Source organism: Bos indicus, chromosome 29, assembly GCF_029378745.1.
Source record: "Bos indicus isolate NIAB-ARS_2022 breed Sahiwal x Tharparkar chromosome 29, NIAB-ARS_B.indTharparkar_mat_pri_1.0, whole genome shotgun sequence".
NCBI classification, from domain to species: Eukaryota; Metazoa; Chordata; class Mammalia; order Artiodactyla; family Bovidae; genus Bos; species Bos indicus.
This window is the reverse complement of record NC_091788.1, coordinates 10,236,485-10,250,123: the sequence shown is the minus strand read 5'-3', so window position 1 is coordinate 10,250,123 and position 13,639 is coordinate 10,236,485. Positions and strand designations below refer to the sequence as shown.

The 13,639-nt window shown below is 38.1% G+C and overlaps 1 protein-coding gene across 2 annotated transcripts; it reads left to right on the top strand.

The window, feature by feature from the left end:
* The first annotated feature begins 745 nt into the window (after positions 1 to 745).
* Positions 746 to 9,370, top strand: TMEM126A (transmembrane protein 126A). 2 transcript variants are annotated; one of them, XM_019955168.2, is made up of 5 exons: positions 746 to 902; positions 3,509 to 3,607; positions 7,159 to 7,352; positions 8,466 to 8,580; positions 9,135 to 9,370. In XM_019955168.2, the coding sequence occupies exons 2-5, from the start codon at positions 3,516 to 3,518 to the stop codon at positions 9,325 to 9,327; spliced, it is 594 nt and encodes a 197-aa protein (XP_019810727.1). In that variant the 5' UTR covers positions 746 to 902; positions 3,509 to 3,515; the 3' UTR covers positions 9,328 to 9,370. The 2 variants fall into 2 exon arrangements, with proteins under 2 accessions (XP_019810727.1, XP_019810726.1); XM_019955167.2 differs by having other exon boundaries at positions 773 to 981.
* Positions 9,371 to 13,639: the final 4,269 nt, after the last annotated feature.

Genomic DNA, 13,639 nt, shown 5'->3' with positions numbered 1-13,639 from the left:
ACAATTTCGGCAAGAGCTTTAACAGGATCCTCACAGGTTTACAAAATAACCAATGAGGCTGTTTCCCCTCCTGCTTTTTAACAGAGGAAAGAGCCCTGCTCCTGCTTGGTATGTGAGGAAAGAGGATGCGAGGAGACAGGAAACAGAGGCCTTCAGAGGTTTGGTTCAAGACTTTCGTCCTCAATTGTCCTGACTGATGGAGCCACAAGACTCCTTTGCTCTCTAGTTTTTCTTTTGCCTCATTCACCTAATCCTCCTCTCATAAGCAATACAGAGAAAACAAGATCCTGCTGCTCTTCAGGCGCTTAGATTATGGTGGCATGATCAGCCAAACCGCCATAGGAGCTCAAGATCCAATGGAAAACGTAAAATCGATGGAGCAAAGAAATCTCAGGTAATTTTAGACTTCGTTTTAACCCACGACCTATCTCGTATGCTGAGGGCTGTGCAATTTCATATATATATATGTATATATATATATATATATAGCCCTCATGTCAGTACACGACATGTAAACTATTGGCCAGGAAATTTTAAGGAACGTACCCAAGGTAAAAGTTTCAACTAATGGGGCGGATTTCAGGTCACTCAGTTTTCACATTGAAATCTCACAATTTCCAGTCCGTATCCTGAGAAGTGCAGACAGGTTGTAACCGGTACCCTCCGCGTTACCCAAACCGCCGGCCTCTGAGGCGGAGCACCGCCCACTTGCGGGAAGGCCGAGCGCAGCCTCGACCCCGGAAACCCAATCCGCCGCCGGCTCCGACACGGCGCCCGCCTCGGGCCGGTCACGTGGCGCCCAAAATGGCCGCGCCCGGGCGACTCGAGTAGAGCGTGGCGTGAGCCCTCGCGGGGCCGGAGGAGACCCGCGGAGGCCGCGGCTGCACCGAGGAGCGCGTAAGGTACCGGCGCTCGGGAAGAGGGGCGCCGGCGGGGACTGAGAGATGCGCAGCGGATGACGCTCTGTTCTGCCGCAGCGTGGTAATGAGATCCCAGGACTGAGTCACAACGAGAGGAGGGGAGTCGGTTCCATCGGTCCGACCATCCCTATACTTTCCACCCTAGAAGAAAAGATCTATTTAAATTAAGCCTCTGGCGGCAGGGCCGGGGGAGGGGAAGAGGTTGGAAACCCGTGCTTGAACTTAATCCCAGGTTTACTGCCAATTTACCGGGTGACCTTGGCCTAATTTAATTTTCATCGGCCCCACTTTCCTCATTGGCTGTCTCGGGAGCTATCTTAGAAATCTAACGCAAAAGGCTTTCGAAATGTTTGTAATATTTAAACGTGGCACTCATTGTCTTAGGTGTGGATATATTATTAATAACCAGGATACATACAGTGACCTATTGTGGACCAAATTAAGGGTGACTTTTAATAGCCACACTTTAGAAATGGCTAGCTCACAGCAGGAACCTCAGCAGTATGCAGAGCATAGATCAGAAAACTAGTGATAGCCTTAGGCGGGACTTTTTGGGGGAACATTTCAGACATACCCACTGTAGACCTTGTATATACTGAATTTGATTGTTTTTATATCTCTTTCCACCACCCCGCCAACATAAAATTATTCAGCGTTCCTGTAGATCAGAGATCATGTTACTGTAACCAAGGCCCTCAAAAAGTTTGAGTCCAGGAAATCTAGACATTAATTTCCAACCCTGCACTGTACTTAGGATAAATTCAACTTTGTTTAGTTGCTACATTGTGTAGCCTGCCAGGCTCCTCTGTTCATGGGATTCCCAGGCAAGAATATTGGAGTGGGTTGCCACTTCCTCCTCCAGGGGATCTTCTCCACCTAGGGATCAAACCCACATCTCCTGCCTTAGCAGGTGGGTTCTTTACCACTGAGCCATCAGCGAAGCCCTAACTTGAAGGCTATGAAATTCAGTGCACTCAACATTTCCCAAGGCATCTAATGGCTACCCGGTAATATTTGTTAGTGTTATAAATTAATCTTCTAGCAAATGAATAGTGAACCAAGAAAACTACTTAATAATATAGTACATTCTTTCTGAACTTTTGCTTTTCTTAACTCTGCTGCCCTGAAATATGAGCTAAATCTAATGAACTAAATCTTCAAGCTAAAACTTATCATTCACCCATTCCCTTACTCCCTTACTCACTTCAACTAGTGCCTAAGTCAACAAACTACCTGCCTGTGGACCAGAGGAAGGTTATCATTTGTTTCTTTGCAGCCAGCCAGAATGAGTTTTATATTTTTAAATTTTTTAAATTGTTTCATTTTTCTAAGTATGCAACAAAGACCATTATGTGACCCACAAAGCCTAAAATATACTATCTGGCCCTTTAGAGAAGTTTGCTGACCTCTGCTTTAGGGTATAGGTGAAATTGCTAGTGTCTTCTACCTACTAAATAACAAATTCTTTTCCAAAGTGGTTGTAATGAAAGTCGCTCAGTCATGTCCAACTCTTTGCAACCCCGTGGACTGTAGCATACCAGGCTCCTCTGTCCATGGAATTCTCCAGGCCAGAATACTGGAGTAGGTAGCCTTTCCTTTCTCCACAGGATCTACCCAACTCAGGTGTCCCGCATTACAGGTGGATTCTTCACCAGCTAAGCCACAAGGGAAGCCCCAGGGAAGCCCGGTTGTACCCAGATTGGATAGTTTATGCTTCTGGCAGCATATGAGTTTCCGTTACCCCACATTCTTAGCAGTAATTGAAATTTAATTTCTATTTCCCTGATTATAGTGGTTAAGCATATTTTCCTATTTATTGGCTGTTTGGCTTTCCTCTTTGTTACAACTTCAAATTCAGGATTCCCTGGTGGCTCAGCGGTAAAGAATCCACCTGGGAGGCAGGAGCCATGGGAGACACAGGGTCAACCCCTGGGTAGGGAACATCCATGGGAGGAGGAAATAGCAACCCACTCCAGTATTCTTGCCTGGAGAATCCCTTGGACAGAAGAGCCTGGCACGCTACAGGCCTTAGGGTTGCAAAGAGAAGTGCCTGTTAACATCTTTTGTCAATTTTTCTATTGAGTTGGTTGCCTTTTTCTTACAGATTTCTAGTACTTTGCATATTCTGAGTACCAACAACGACTCCTTTGTCAGTTATATTGCAAACATTTTCTCTACCTCTGGCTTATCTTTATGGTATCTATGAATGAGTTCATTTTAACTGGTTAATACTAGTTTAAAATTATGTATTTTATGGTTAGTGCTTCTTGCAGATTTGCAATATTTTTAAGGGTCACAAAAATGTTCTGTGTTTTCTGAAAGTTTCATGTGTTGTCCACGTTCTGGTTTCTGTTTCACATAGAATTGTGGGGGTTTGGAGGCAGAGGTGTTTATGCTAATCAGTTTCATAATCAAATTGATGATTATCAAGCTATGGCCTGATAATTAGCCATAACATCCATTAGCCATAATAAGCTATGGCTGATTTTTTTTAAACTAAATATTTATGGTCTTCAGAAGGCTTTTATAAGCCCTTTTGCTGTTTTTCTATAAATACACATTATTGAAAAATGACATTTTAATTTAAGGCTCAAGATGGAAAATCATGAACCAGATGGTACTATCATCAAGGAGAACTTAACTGATATCATAGCCAGAAAAATTAACCAACTCCCAGAAGCAGAACGGTAAGATCCCTTCTTATACTTAAAAAAAACTTGTTATCAGGTGGATTTTCATCATTGATTCATTTCAATTTAGTTTGACTATAAATAACATACACTATCAGAAAGAAACTGAGATTTTTCTTGCATTGATGAGAAAGGCAGGTCCAGAAAGATTAGCCATTTTACTTGGAGTCAAGGCTTAAATTCGTTTCTTTGGATATCTAATAGTTGTTTTTCCATTTGGCTTAGAGACAAATGTATGTATTTATGGATCTAATTTAAATAACAAAATTTTAGATTTTAAAACTGTGTTCTCAATTCATTACCACTCTTATCAGACTCAATTCATTACTACACTTACCAGTCTGAGAGTGCCATGTAACATACATAGCTAGACAAGAAATTTCAGAGAAATGGGATCATGGCTAAAAGATCATTAAGGCATTATTAATTTATATAGGAAACATGCTGATCTTTGAAGACAACACTGAATGAATTGCAGTCCCTACAAACTGTTCTTAGATCTCCTTCGGAGGCAGCCACTCTTAACATTCCATTTAAGCTGAAGCTCAGAGAAGGAATGGCATATGCACAGGCAACAGGACAGCAGTCTCTCATATTTGAGGAACCAGTGTTGCTAAAGTATTAGGGAAGTGGGCATAAGGTTGAAGAAACAGAGTTTTGACAGGGAATGACCCAGCTAACATTTCCAAAGAACATTCCAGTTGTTTTCTGGAAAACAGATTTCAGGTAGGAGAGAAAAGGAAGGAAGACCACCAGTAGGAAAACTGGCATAGTAATCCCAGTGAGTGGTGGTGGCAGTTTGAAGTGAAAAAAAGGATGGATTTGAAATACATTTTGGAAGTATAATCTTACTATCTTGCACAAATTCCAGTCTTGCTGACACCAGCTAAACAAGGGCAGTAATAAGAACTTAAGTGAGATTTTTTTTAAGCTGTATATCCAACTCTCCTCCCCACCACCACACACACACACACTGATACTGTTTTCCAGAGATAAACAGAAAACCTTTTTAAGCAAATAAAAGATACGTACCCATGTTTCCAGGCCAGTAAAGAAGGGAAAGCCACACTGACTGACACAAAGACAGGTAGATGTGACAGCCTTGAAGAGAAGGAAGTAGGATGTGCTATTGGGACTTTCACCAAATTAGAATAAGCAATGGGGAAGTGAGCTAGAACTGCAAAGCAAGCTTTAGTTGAGAAGTAAACTGTTTTCAGTCCCTGGCACCTGAGCAGGGCAGATGGCAGCACCTCCTTATCTTTCCCTTGTTCCCTATTTTTCCTGTTTCTATTTTATGCATCCTAGTTCTGTTTGAATCCTTATTTCTTATATTATCAGTTGTTGCTTAGTCGATAAAGTCATGTCCAACTCTTTCCAATCCCATAGACGGTAGCCCCCCAGGCTCCTCAGTCCATGGGATTTCCCAGGCATGGGTTTGTTATTTGAAAAGTTCTTAAGTGTATTAAGCTTGAATATTAAACACTACACTTTCTAATCTACAAAATAATTTCATGTAACAAATTTCATTGCCACTTGTTATTTCTGATCTTATATTTCATTTTATCATGTATCTAGTTATTTTTTATCTTTCCAAAAAAATCCTGAGTTCACGTTTCTAATTTGTATTAGAAACTTTTTGGAAACAGTGACCAGCTATGGCGCTGCTAGGTAACAATTTTCTATTGAATTATTAACTAAACAACATGACTTTAAGCCACAGGAAATTAAAATCTGGTTGGGAGACCACAGACTGTGCTATTCATATTCCAGTTACACTCCTTGATATATTTAGGGACTTATTTATGTAATTTTTAATATTTAACATTAATATGGAGAAGGCAGTGGCACCCCACTCCAGTACTCTTGCCTGGAAAATCCCATGGATGGAGGAGCCTGGTGGGCTGCCGTCCATGGGGTCGCTAAGAGTCGGACACAACTGAGCAACTTCACTTTCACTTTGCACTTTCATGCACTGGAGAAGGAAATGGCAACCCACTCCAGTGTTCTTGCCTGGAGAATCCCAGGGACTGGGGAGCCTTGTGGACTGCCGTCTATGGGATCGCAGAGTCGGGCACAACTGAAGTGACTTAGCAGCAGCAGCATTAATATATCAACATATTATAATGTATATAATAATTATATATATGGGCAAGTTATTTACCTTAGTATTTGTTCCCATGACTAAAAATGAAAATAATAGGTATTTCACAGTGTTATGATGAAAACAGTATTTTAGAGGAAATGCTTAAGTTTCCCACTCCCTTAGCTCCCACAAAAATACACAGGTCTTTTCCTATTCATGTTTTATTGTTACTGTTCAGTAGTTCTCCAGGCCCTCATCACAGATATTGTCTTAATGTACCCTAAGTTTCTAAACTGCCTCCTTTGTACTGCCATCTGTTTTAGTACACTTCTGTTAGATTTCAAGTGTATGTATCTTTCAATCTTCACTAATAAACTATGAAGACACTGAAGGTAGATAATTTTTGTACCTTCATAGCCAAGTGTGCTGTATGCAGTAAGGTGCTCAGTGACTAAATGCCAAGTACCATTATGATTACAAAGTGACCAGTAAGAGAAGTAATATCGTATACAATGTAGAAAGCTCAATTAGAAATTCCTAGAAAAGCCGTCTTGAGTGTTAACCATAGTAGTGAGGGTATTGTATGGTCAGTCTGGCTAATTAAGAATAATAATTGAGAGACTGAAATGCCTGTTACAGGTGGCAAGGCAGGTGGTAAAAGAGTTAAAACTGTAGTTAAAACTCAGAAGAGTCTGAATTGGAGTATTTCAATATTCAGCAGTTTTAGGGTTATTTTTTCCCCGGAAACTAAAGAATGGATAGAATGTGCACTTTAAAACTTATACATACCATGCTTCAAAACCAGTTTTACCATTTACTATCCCAAAGCATCATTTTTATTTCAATGAGTTCTTGTGATGTGCCTAGCATAGAGGATCCCTTAAATGTTAGTACTGTTCCAGCCCCCTAACCCTGACTCTAATGCTTCAAGGAAGATTAATAGGGAACATCAATTCCACCTTATTGAATGCCTTCTGTGTGTCAGGTGCTGTTGAAACCAAGATACTTGTATCTTTGTAGCCAGTCTTCAAGTTGTTTACAGGCTAGTTGGAAAGGCTGACATGTAAATCTATGATAAGACAGTACCGCTTTATAATGTGTTGTGCTACAGAAGTTAAGTACTGGGCGTTGTAGGAGCCTAGAGAGGCATCTAAGTCAGACTCTTCAGAAGTTCTTCCCTGCTATACAGGGGTCACAGGGCAGGGGGAATTTCCATACCAATACCCTTTACAAAATCACAAAACAAATTGTACCACTGCATCCTTAATGTGTTGGCCAAATTCAGAACCTTTTGGAATAAAAATCTCTATGTAAGACAGTGATTTTAGATTTGTTTTACAGAGCTCTAAGATATAAATATGATCCTAAAATCCTGATTAAGTTCTGTAACACATGCCAGAATTGTTCTTGGAGAGCGTACATACATGATAGAGCAAAAAGTTACTGTTTTTTCTCACCCATTCAGGAATCTGCTTGAAAATGGATCAACATATGTTGGACTTAATGCTGCTCTCTGTGGCCTAATAGCAAATAGTCTTTTTCGACGCATCTTACATGTGACACAGGCTCGTATAGCTGCTGGCTTACCAATGGCAGTGATCCCATTTTTGACAGCAAATGTATCTTACAAAGGTTTTGTAAGTTTACCTTTGAATACAGGTAAGTTCTATTTCACTATCACCAGTAAGTTCACTTTGGTATAGTTTGTACCTTATGTCAATCCTTAAAGTAGCTATATGATTTAAGGTAGTCACGGCGTACGTCTGTCAGACTTGGATGGATAAGACTGAACCTTGCTAGCCTCTATAACGCAGCAATTAATTCATATTAGCATGGTCTACCAAACAAGTAAAATAGATATACACAGTAATGCTAAATACTTTCCTTTATCTAACTTATCTTTCCCACAGTGCTTAGTAAGAAATACTTGGAAACTTTTTTAAAAATGTTGACTGCCTTAACATTATAGGAGTTTCTTAAAGGGAAAAAAAATTTTGTGGGAACAAGACTTTATGTAGTAAATCAAAGAGCACCAAATGTGTGTATGTACAGTAGTTATCAAATACATGGAGACTTGATTTCCTTTGGACAGTTCACAATATTTGCTGAGTACTCCAAGTACAACTAAATCATGAAAGGATTTATGATTTCAAAAAAAAAATTATCACAGGTGGTAGTAGGGAAGGAGGCAGTCCATTTAAATTCTCTTAAGTGGTACTTCAAATTTGTTTACATTGGATGAGTATTTTGTTTGAATCCCTAAGATCACTGTGGAAAGAATTTTGATATGCAGGGAAACAATGAAGTGAACAGAATGAGTGAAAACATAAGTTAACTTTCTAGCACCATGTACTAATTTGAAAATGAATAATTTTATGAAAATAAAACCAGACTATATAATGTAAAAATTTAAGATGAATTAAATTGTTAAAACAGATTTCCCATGGGTTTAAAAGTTTCTTAAAGACAAAAATACTAGCCCGGGTTTGCTAATACAAATGAAGAAAACCAGAGGCAGTGCAAACTATTACATTCAAATAGAAAACAAATTAGGGAATTTTCCCTAAAATGGTTTTATCAGTTACTTTTTTTAACTACCCATTTATCAGTTACTTTTTTTAATTACCCATATGTATACCTTTTAACATGCCTTGAGAAATGCATTTACTGTATTTCTGCTTGAAATTGCCTATCTTTGATACATATAAGGGGACCTTGAGTTCTTTACATGTTTGCTTGAATATCCATCTGCGGAACTAATTTGTTTCCTAGGTGATCTGCAGTGTGAAACCTGCACCGTAACACGAGGTGGACTGGTTGGTCTAGTTTTCGGTGGCCTGTACCCTGTTTTCTTGGCTATCCCTGTGAATGGTGGCCTAGCAGCTAGGTAGGATTATTTTCCATAATTACTGAAAAACTTAAGTACACTCTATTTTTTAAGGAATGTTACCTGTTTGATTTGAAAGCATTAATGAGACTTGTTTTTTCCAAGTAATCAAAGAATATTTTTCAAGAATTTGAAAACACTTCTGGAAATTTATTTCACTAACCTCTTGGGTGTGAGGTTCAGGTTTAAAACATAAAGCTGCAAACAGTACTACTGTGACTAGTGTGAAAGCTACATTATATGCATAATGTTCTTAAGAGTTTGTGTACTTCTTCTAAAAGAAAATTCCATCAGAAAATGTGTAGCTATAAGCCAAAATAACTCAGTTATCCTCTGATGAACTCTTCCAGAGGTGAAATGGGAAAAAATAAAAAAAGGACAAAAGAAAACAAAAGGCCAGTTTTTAGGACTAACAGACATTGAAGAGAATGCTATTACCTTAATCTTTACCCTAAGCTAGTTTTAAGACTTCTGGAGTTAATATATGTTGTACATAAATATATCACTTAATACAACTATCTTTTCTAGTGAACTGTCTCAATGTTTTCTTACAGGTATAATTCAGCCCTGCTACCAGAGAAAGGAAACATCTTAAATTACTGGATTAGGATTTCTAAGCCTGTCTTTAGAAAGATGTTATTTCCCATTTTGCTCCAGACTGGGTTTGCTGCATACCTCGGGTCTAGACAATATAAACTACTTATAAAGGCTCTTCAGTTACCAGAACCTGGCCTAGAAATTGAGTGATTGTTAAGCAAATCTGTACACAAAAATAAAACTATAAAAATAACCTACATCTGATTATGAATAAACAGAGACTTGTACATAAGGTACAATTCTGGGATCTACAGTAGTCAACACTGTCCACTTAGGTAAGAACCTAACTTCCTCATTTTCCCAGTACTTTCTCCCACATTCACTTGCTCTACTCCTTTATATTAAGTACTTTGGTTTGTAACACAGGAAAAAACTATACAGTAGTTTTCATTAAAAACCTCATAAAGAATCCAAACAGGAATGAAAATGGGGGATGGGGGTGGAGAGGTATGAACATACTACAGAAATAGTATTCATTTTCTTAATTCGCTGTTTTCCATAGGTATTATTCAGACTCTTAGAGCGTATTTTAAAACATTCCCGGGACTTCTCTAGCAGTCTACTGGTTAAGATGCCACACTTCAAACCCTGGTCAGCTAAAAACAACAAAAACTCATTCCTCACAGTGATCAATTCCAATATTCTTGCCAGGTGATTATTCAGGCTTAGCTCAAGCTGTCCTAATGATAGGCTTCCCTGGTAGTTCAGTGTTAAAGCACCTGACATCAAGCCCTTAAAGAGTAGCCATGCTCTTCCTATTATTTCTGGTTTTGTTTTTTTAAGTATCAGTCTATTCCTGACTTCCTAAGATTATTTAAATTTTTGAAATGACCAGTTGTTTTCCCTTCCTAAAACTTTTCATCTCCAGTTCTTCAAACCATTTTATTTGACAGCATCTAAATCAGCATTGAGCTTCCCTGGTGGCTCAGCAGTAAAGAATCTACCTGCCAATGCAGGAGATGTGGGTTTGATCCCTGGGTCAGGAAGATCCCCTGGAGGAGAAAATGACAAGCCACTCTACTACTGCCTGGGAAATTCCATGGACAGAGTAGCATGGTGGGCTATAGCCCATGGGATTGCAAAAGAGTCGGATATGACTTAGTGACTAAACGACAGATCACCACTGGCCAACAAAACTATGATGAGGAAATATCTTTATACTGTACATGACTGATAACATGTTAGCACTAGCCATGTGTGGCTACTGAGCACCCAAAATGTGACTAGTGCACTGAATAACTGAATTTTTTATTCTGTTTAGCCAGACCTAGCTAGTATCCTTGGCATTGAACAATGAGGATCTATATCAACACTTGGTTGAAACAAGCCAGGCATACTAAATACTGTCACCCTAGAATATTATTCACAAGCATCTTAACTATTCCTTTTCAAATACAGTGATACATCTGTTAGTCTTATGCTATTTAAAATTATATAAAAACATTTAGCCTGTCGCCTAAAAAAAGCAGCTTTGAGTGGGATAGACTTTGAGCGTCCCATAAAGAAAAGAAAGCAGTACAGCCAAAGATTTAAAATTCAATTTATAAAATACAAGGGAATTCCCTGGCAGTCCAGTAGTTAGGGGAGCTTCCCTGGTGGCTCAGCAGTAAAGACTCCACCTGCAATGCAAGAGCTGTGGGTTCAATCCCTGGATCAGGAAGATCCCCTGAAGGACACAGCAACCCACTCCAGTATTCCTGCCTGGAGAATCCCATGGACAGAGGAGCCTGGCGGGCTATAATCCATGGGGTCACAGAGTTGAACATGACTAAAGTGACTTGGCATGCACAAACACCAGTGCTTTGACTGCTGAAGGTGTAGGTTTATTAATCCAGGGACCAGCAAGCCGTGTGGCAGGGCTAAATAAAAACCAAGTCGAAAACCTAATAAAAACAGATTATGTTCAAAAAAATTCCCTATCAAACTACATTTGATAAGAAATTAGAATATATTTTACTATGGATATTCTCTGGGTTACAGAATTATGGCTGATTTTTCTTTTCATCTTAATTCCTTTCTGGATATTCCCAGTTTTCTGTAATGAATATGCTTTACTTTTACAACTAGGGGAAAAAAAAAAATATATATATATATATGGCTAAAAACAAAACAAACCCTTTATAAGCTAAAATATCTAGATAAAGCTCTGACCCAAAGATACATATTTTATATGCATTCTCACTTTTATTGATTGAAAGCATGGTTCTACTCATCACAATAGAAAACCCCAATAAAATTCCTGACTTCAAAAATAAGAAACCCAAATTACTGAATCAGACCTCTTAAAAACAGCATGGTGTAATGAACTTAGTTCAAAACCCACTGATATAACTATATTGATAGTTTAGTACAAATGGTTTCCTTACTTAAACATTCCCGCAGTACTTACTCCCTAGCATACCACCATCTGTAAACATACAACAATTTACAATGGTTTCTGCAACCAAAAATGATTCTTTCTTACACCTGTCCTCTACCATATTTTTCTTAAATCATCTTCTCAATTAGTAGAAATGGGCAACATAGGCCAAAGAAACTGTTATTTTAAGCCTATTGCTACAAATTTACTTTACCAAAATTTCTGATCAGGGGCAAATTAGCAAGAACGTTCTATGATCTGCATTACAATTTAAAGAAAGTCATTTTTAGCTAAGACCTAAAGAACACTGCCCAGAGAGGAAAATAGTTTATCAGTTCTGTCACAATAAAAAAAAAAACCTATTTAAACTTTTCTTTGTTCTGTGTAGTTATTTGGCTTTAAAAAAGAAGGCTCATGTTATACTATACTTAAGGTATTAATTTATAAACCCCAGACTGTGGTACATTAGATGCCAAAAGGGTCCAGGAACTATAAAGGAGAGATACAGAACTTAATGGCACATTCTAAAGTATGCTCAGCCACCAATAAAATTCAAATCTGTATATATCAACAGCTACACAGATGTTCAAAACACCAAGTGGCTAGATTTTTAAATCAGATTAACTGAAAATTGAGCAAAAGATTCTCAACAAATTTGGGGTCAACAGAACTACAAAAAACTGGGAATTCTCAGGCAGTCCTGTGGTTAAGACTCTACGCTTTCACTGCTGAGGACCTGGGGTTGGATCCCTGGTTGAGGATCTAAGATCCCACAAGGCTGCAGCACAGCAAAAAAAAAAATATATATATATATAATTAGAAAAATTTTAATAAAGCACTGTGATCTGCTTTTTAAAAAGTAGGGAAAATGGCTAACAAATCTTGAACGTACAAACTGGAGAAAGGTAAAAAAATAGGAATAAAAACACCATTATCAGTAACCAAAGCAATGAAAAGAACAACTTTCTATTAACCTTTTTAAAAAATACATAGTTTTCCTTACATGATTTGTTGCTAATGATAAAGTAATTTACTTTTGGAATAAAATTTAAAGTATCTCCAGTTTCATTTTTCTGCACTTTAAAACTGAATGTCAATAACCGCTTGCTGTCTAGGTTCGAGCTCTGAGCTCAGTCTGTTATAAGACAACAGGGAGTAACAGGCAAATTATTGAGGTATTCAAGTTCAAATATGTACAAAATACTATGCTAGCTAAGCAAACACTTTACAACTATCTAATAGAGGACATCCCCTTTTTGATTCCTGGCTTAGATGGTAACCACCTGGTTTCTCAATAAAAAACAGCACAGTAAAATATAAAAACAACCATTTGTGAAGGTCTCAAAACTTTTGTGTCGATAGCCAGGGGGGGGAACCAAACACCTGAAAATATTTTACAACCTATTCAACTTTAAATAGTCATCAGAATACTTAGCTTAAAACTGTGACTAGACTAGTGAAAAAGTATACCTCCCAAATGCAGAACTAGATAATTATGTATTTTAAAACATTCACTCATTATCAGTGAATTATCCACTCTATTCTATCAAAGCAGCACTTATGGTCACCAAATAGTGTTGATGCCTACCTGATTTTGGTTACAACACAACTAGCTGTACTGTTCAACATGTAGGAACATCCATCAATCACCTAAGTATAACTGAGAACGCTCTTTGCTGCCTGGCATCAGACTCTGAATAAACTTGAAACTGAGTGAATTTAATCAATCTTGTGTATCACCATACAATAATCAAACTGAATAATTATGATGATGAATCATTTTGGAGAGAGAAGAAATAAGAGCCTATCTCCTACTCCCTCCCACTTCTACCATCTGCACACCTCCGAAATGAGTAAGATAAAATGACCCAGTCTAGACCAGGTGAAACAATGTATTAACATAATCCAACAAAAATGAAATAAAACAATCAAGAGTTTTGAGTGTTTTTTCACACTTGTAATGAACTGGAAAAATGTTTCAAATAAGTAAAACAACCATATTCTGTTTTTAAAAAAAAACCACTCCCATCATCCAGAATGCTAAAAAGCCTTTCATACTAGAGAAATTTTAATACAAAACAGTAGAAACTAGTATACCATTCA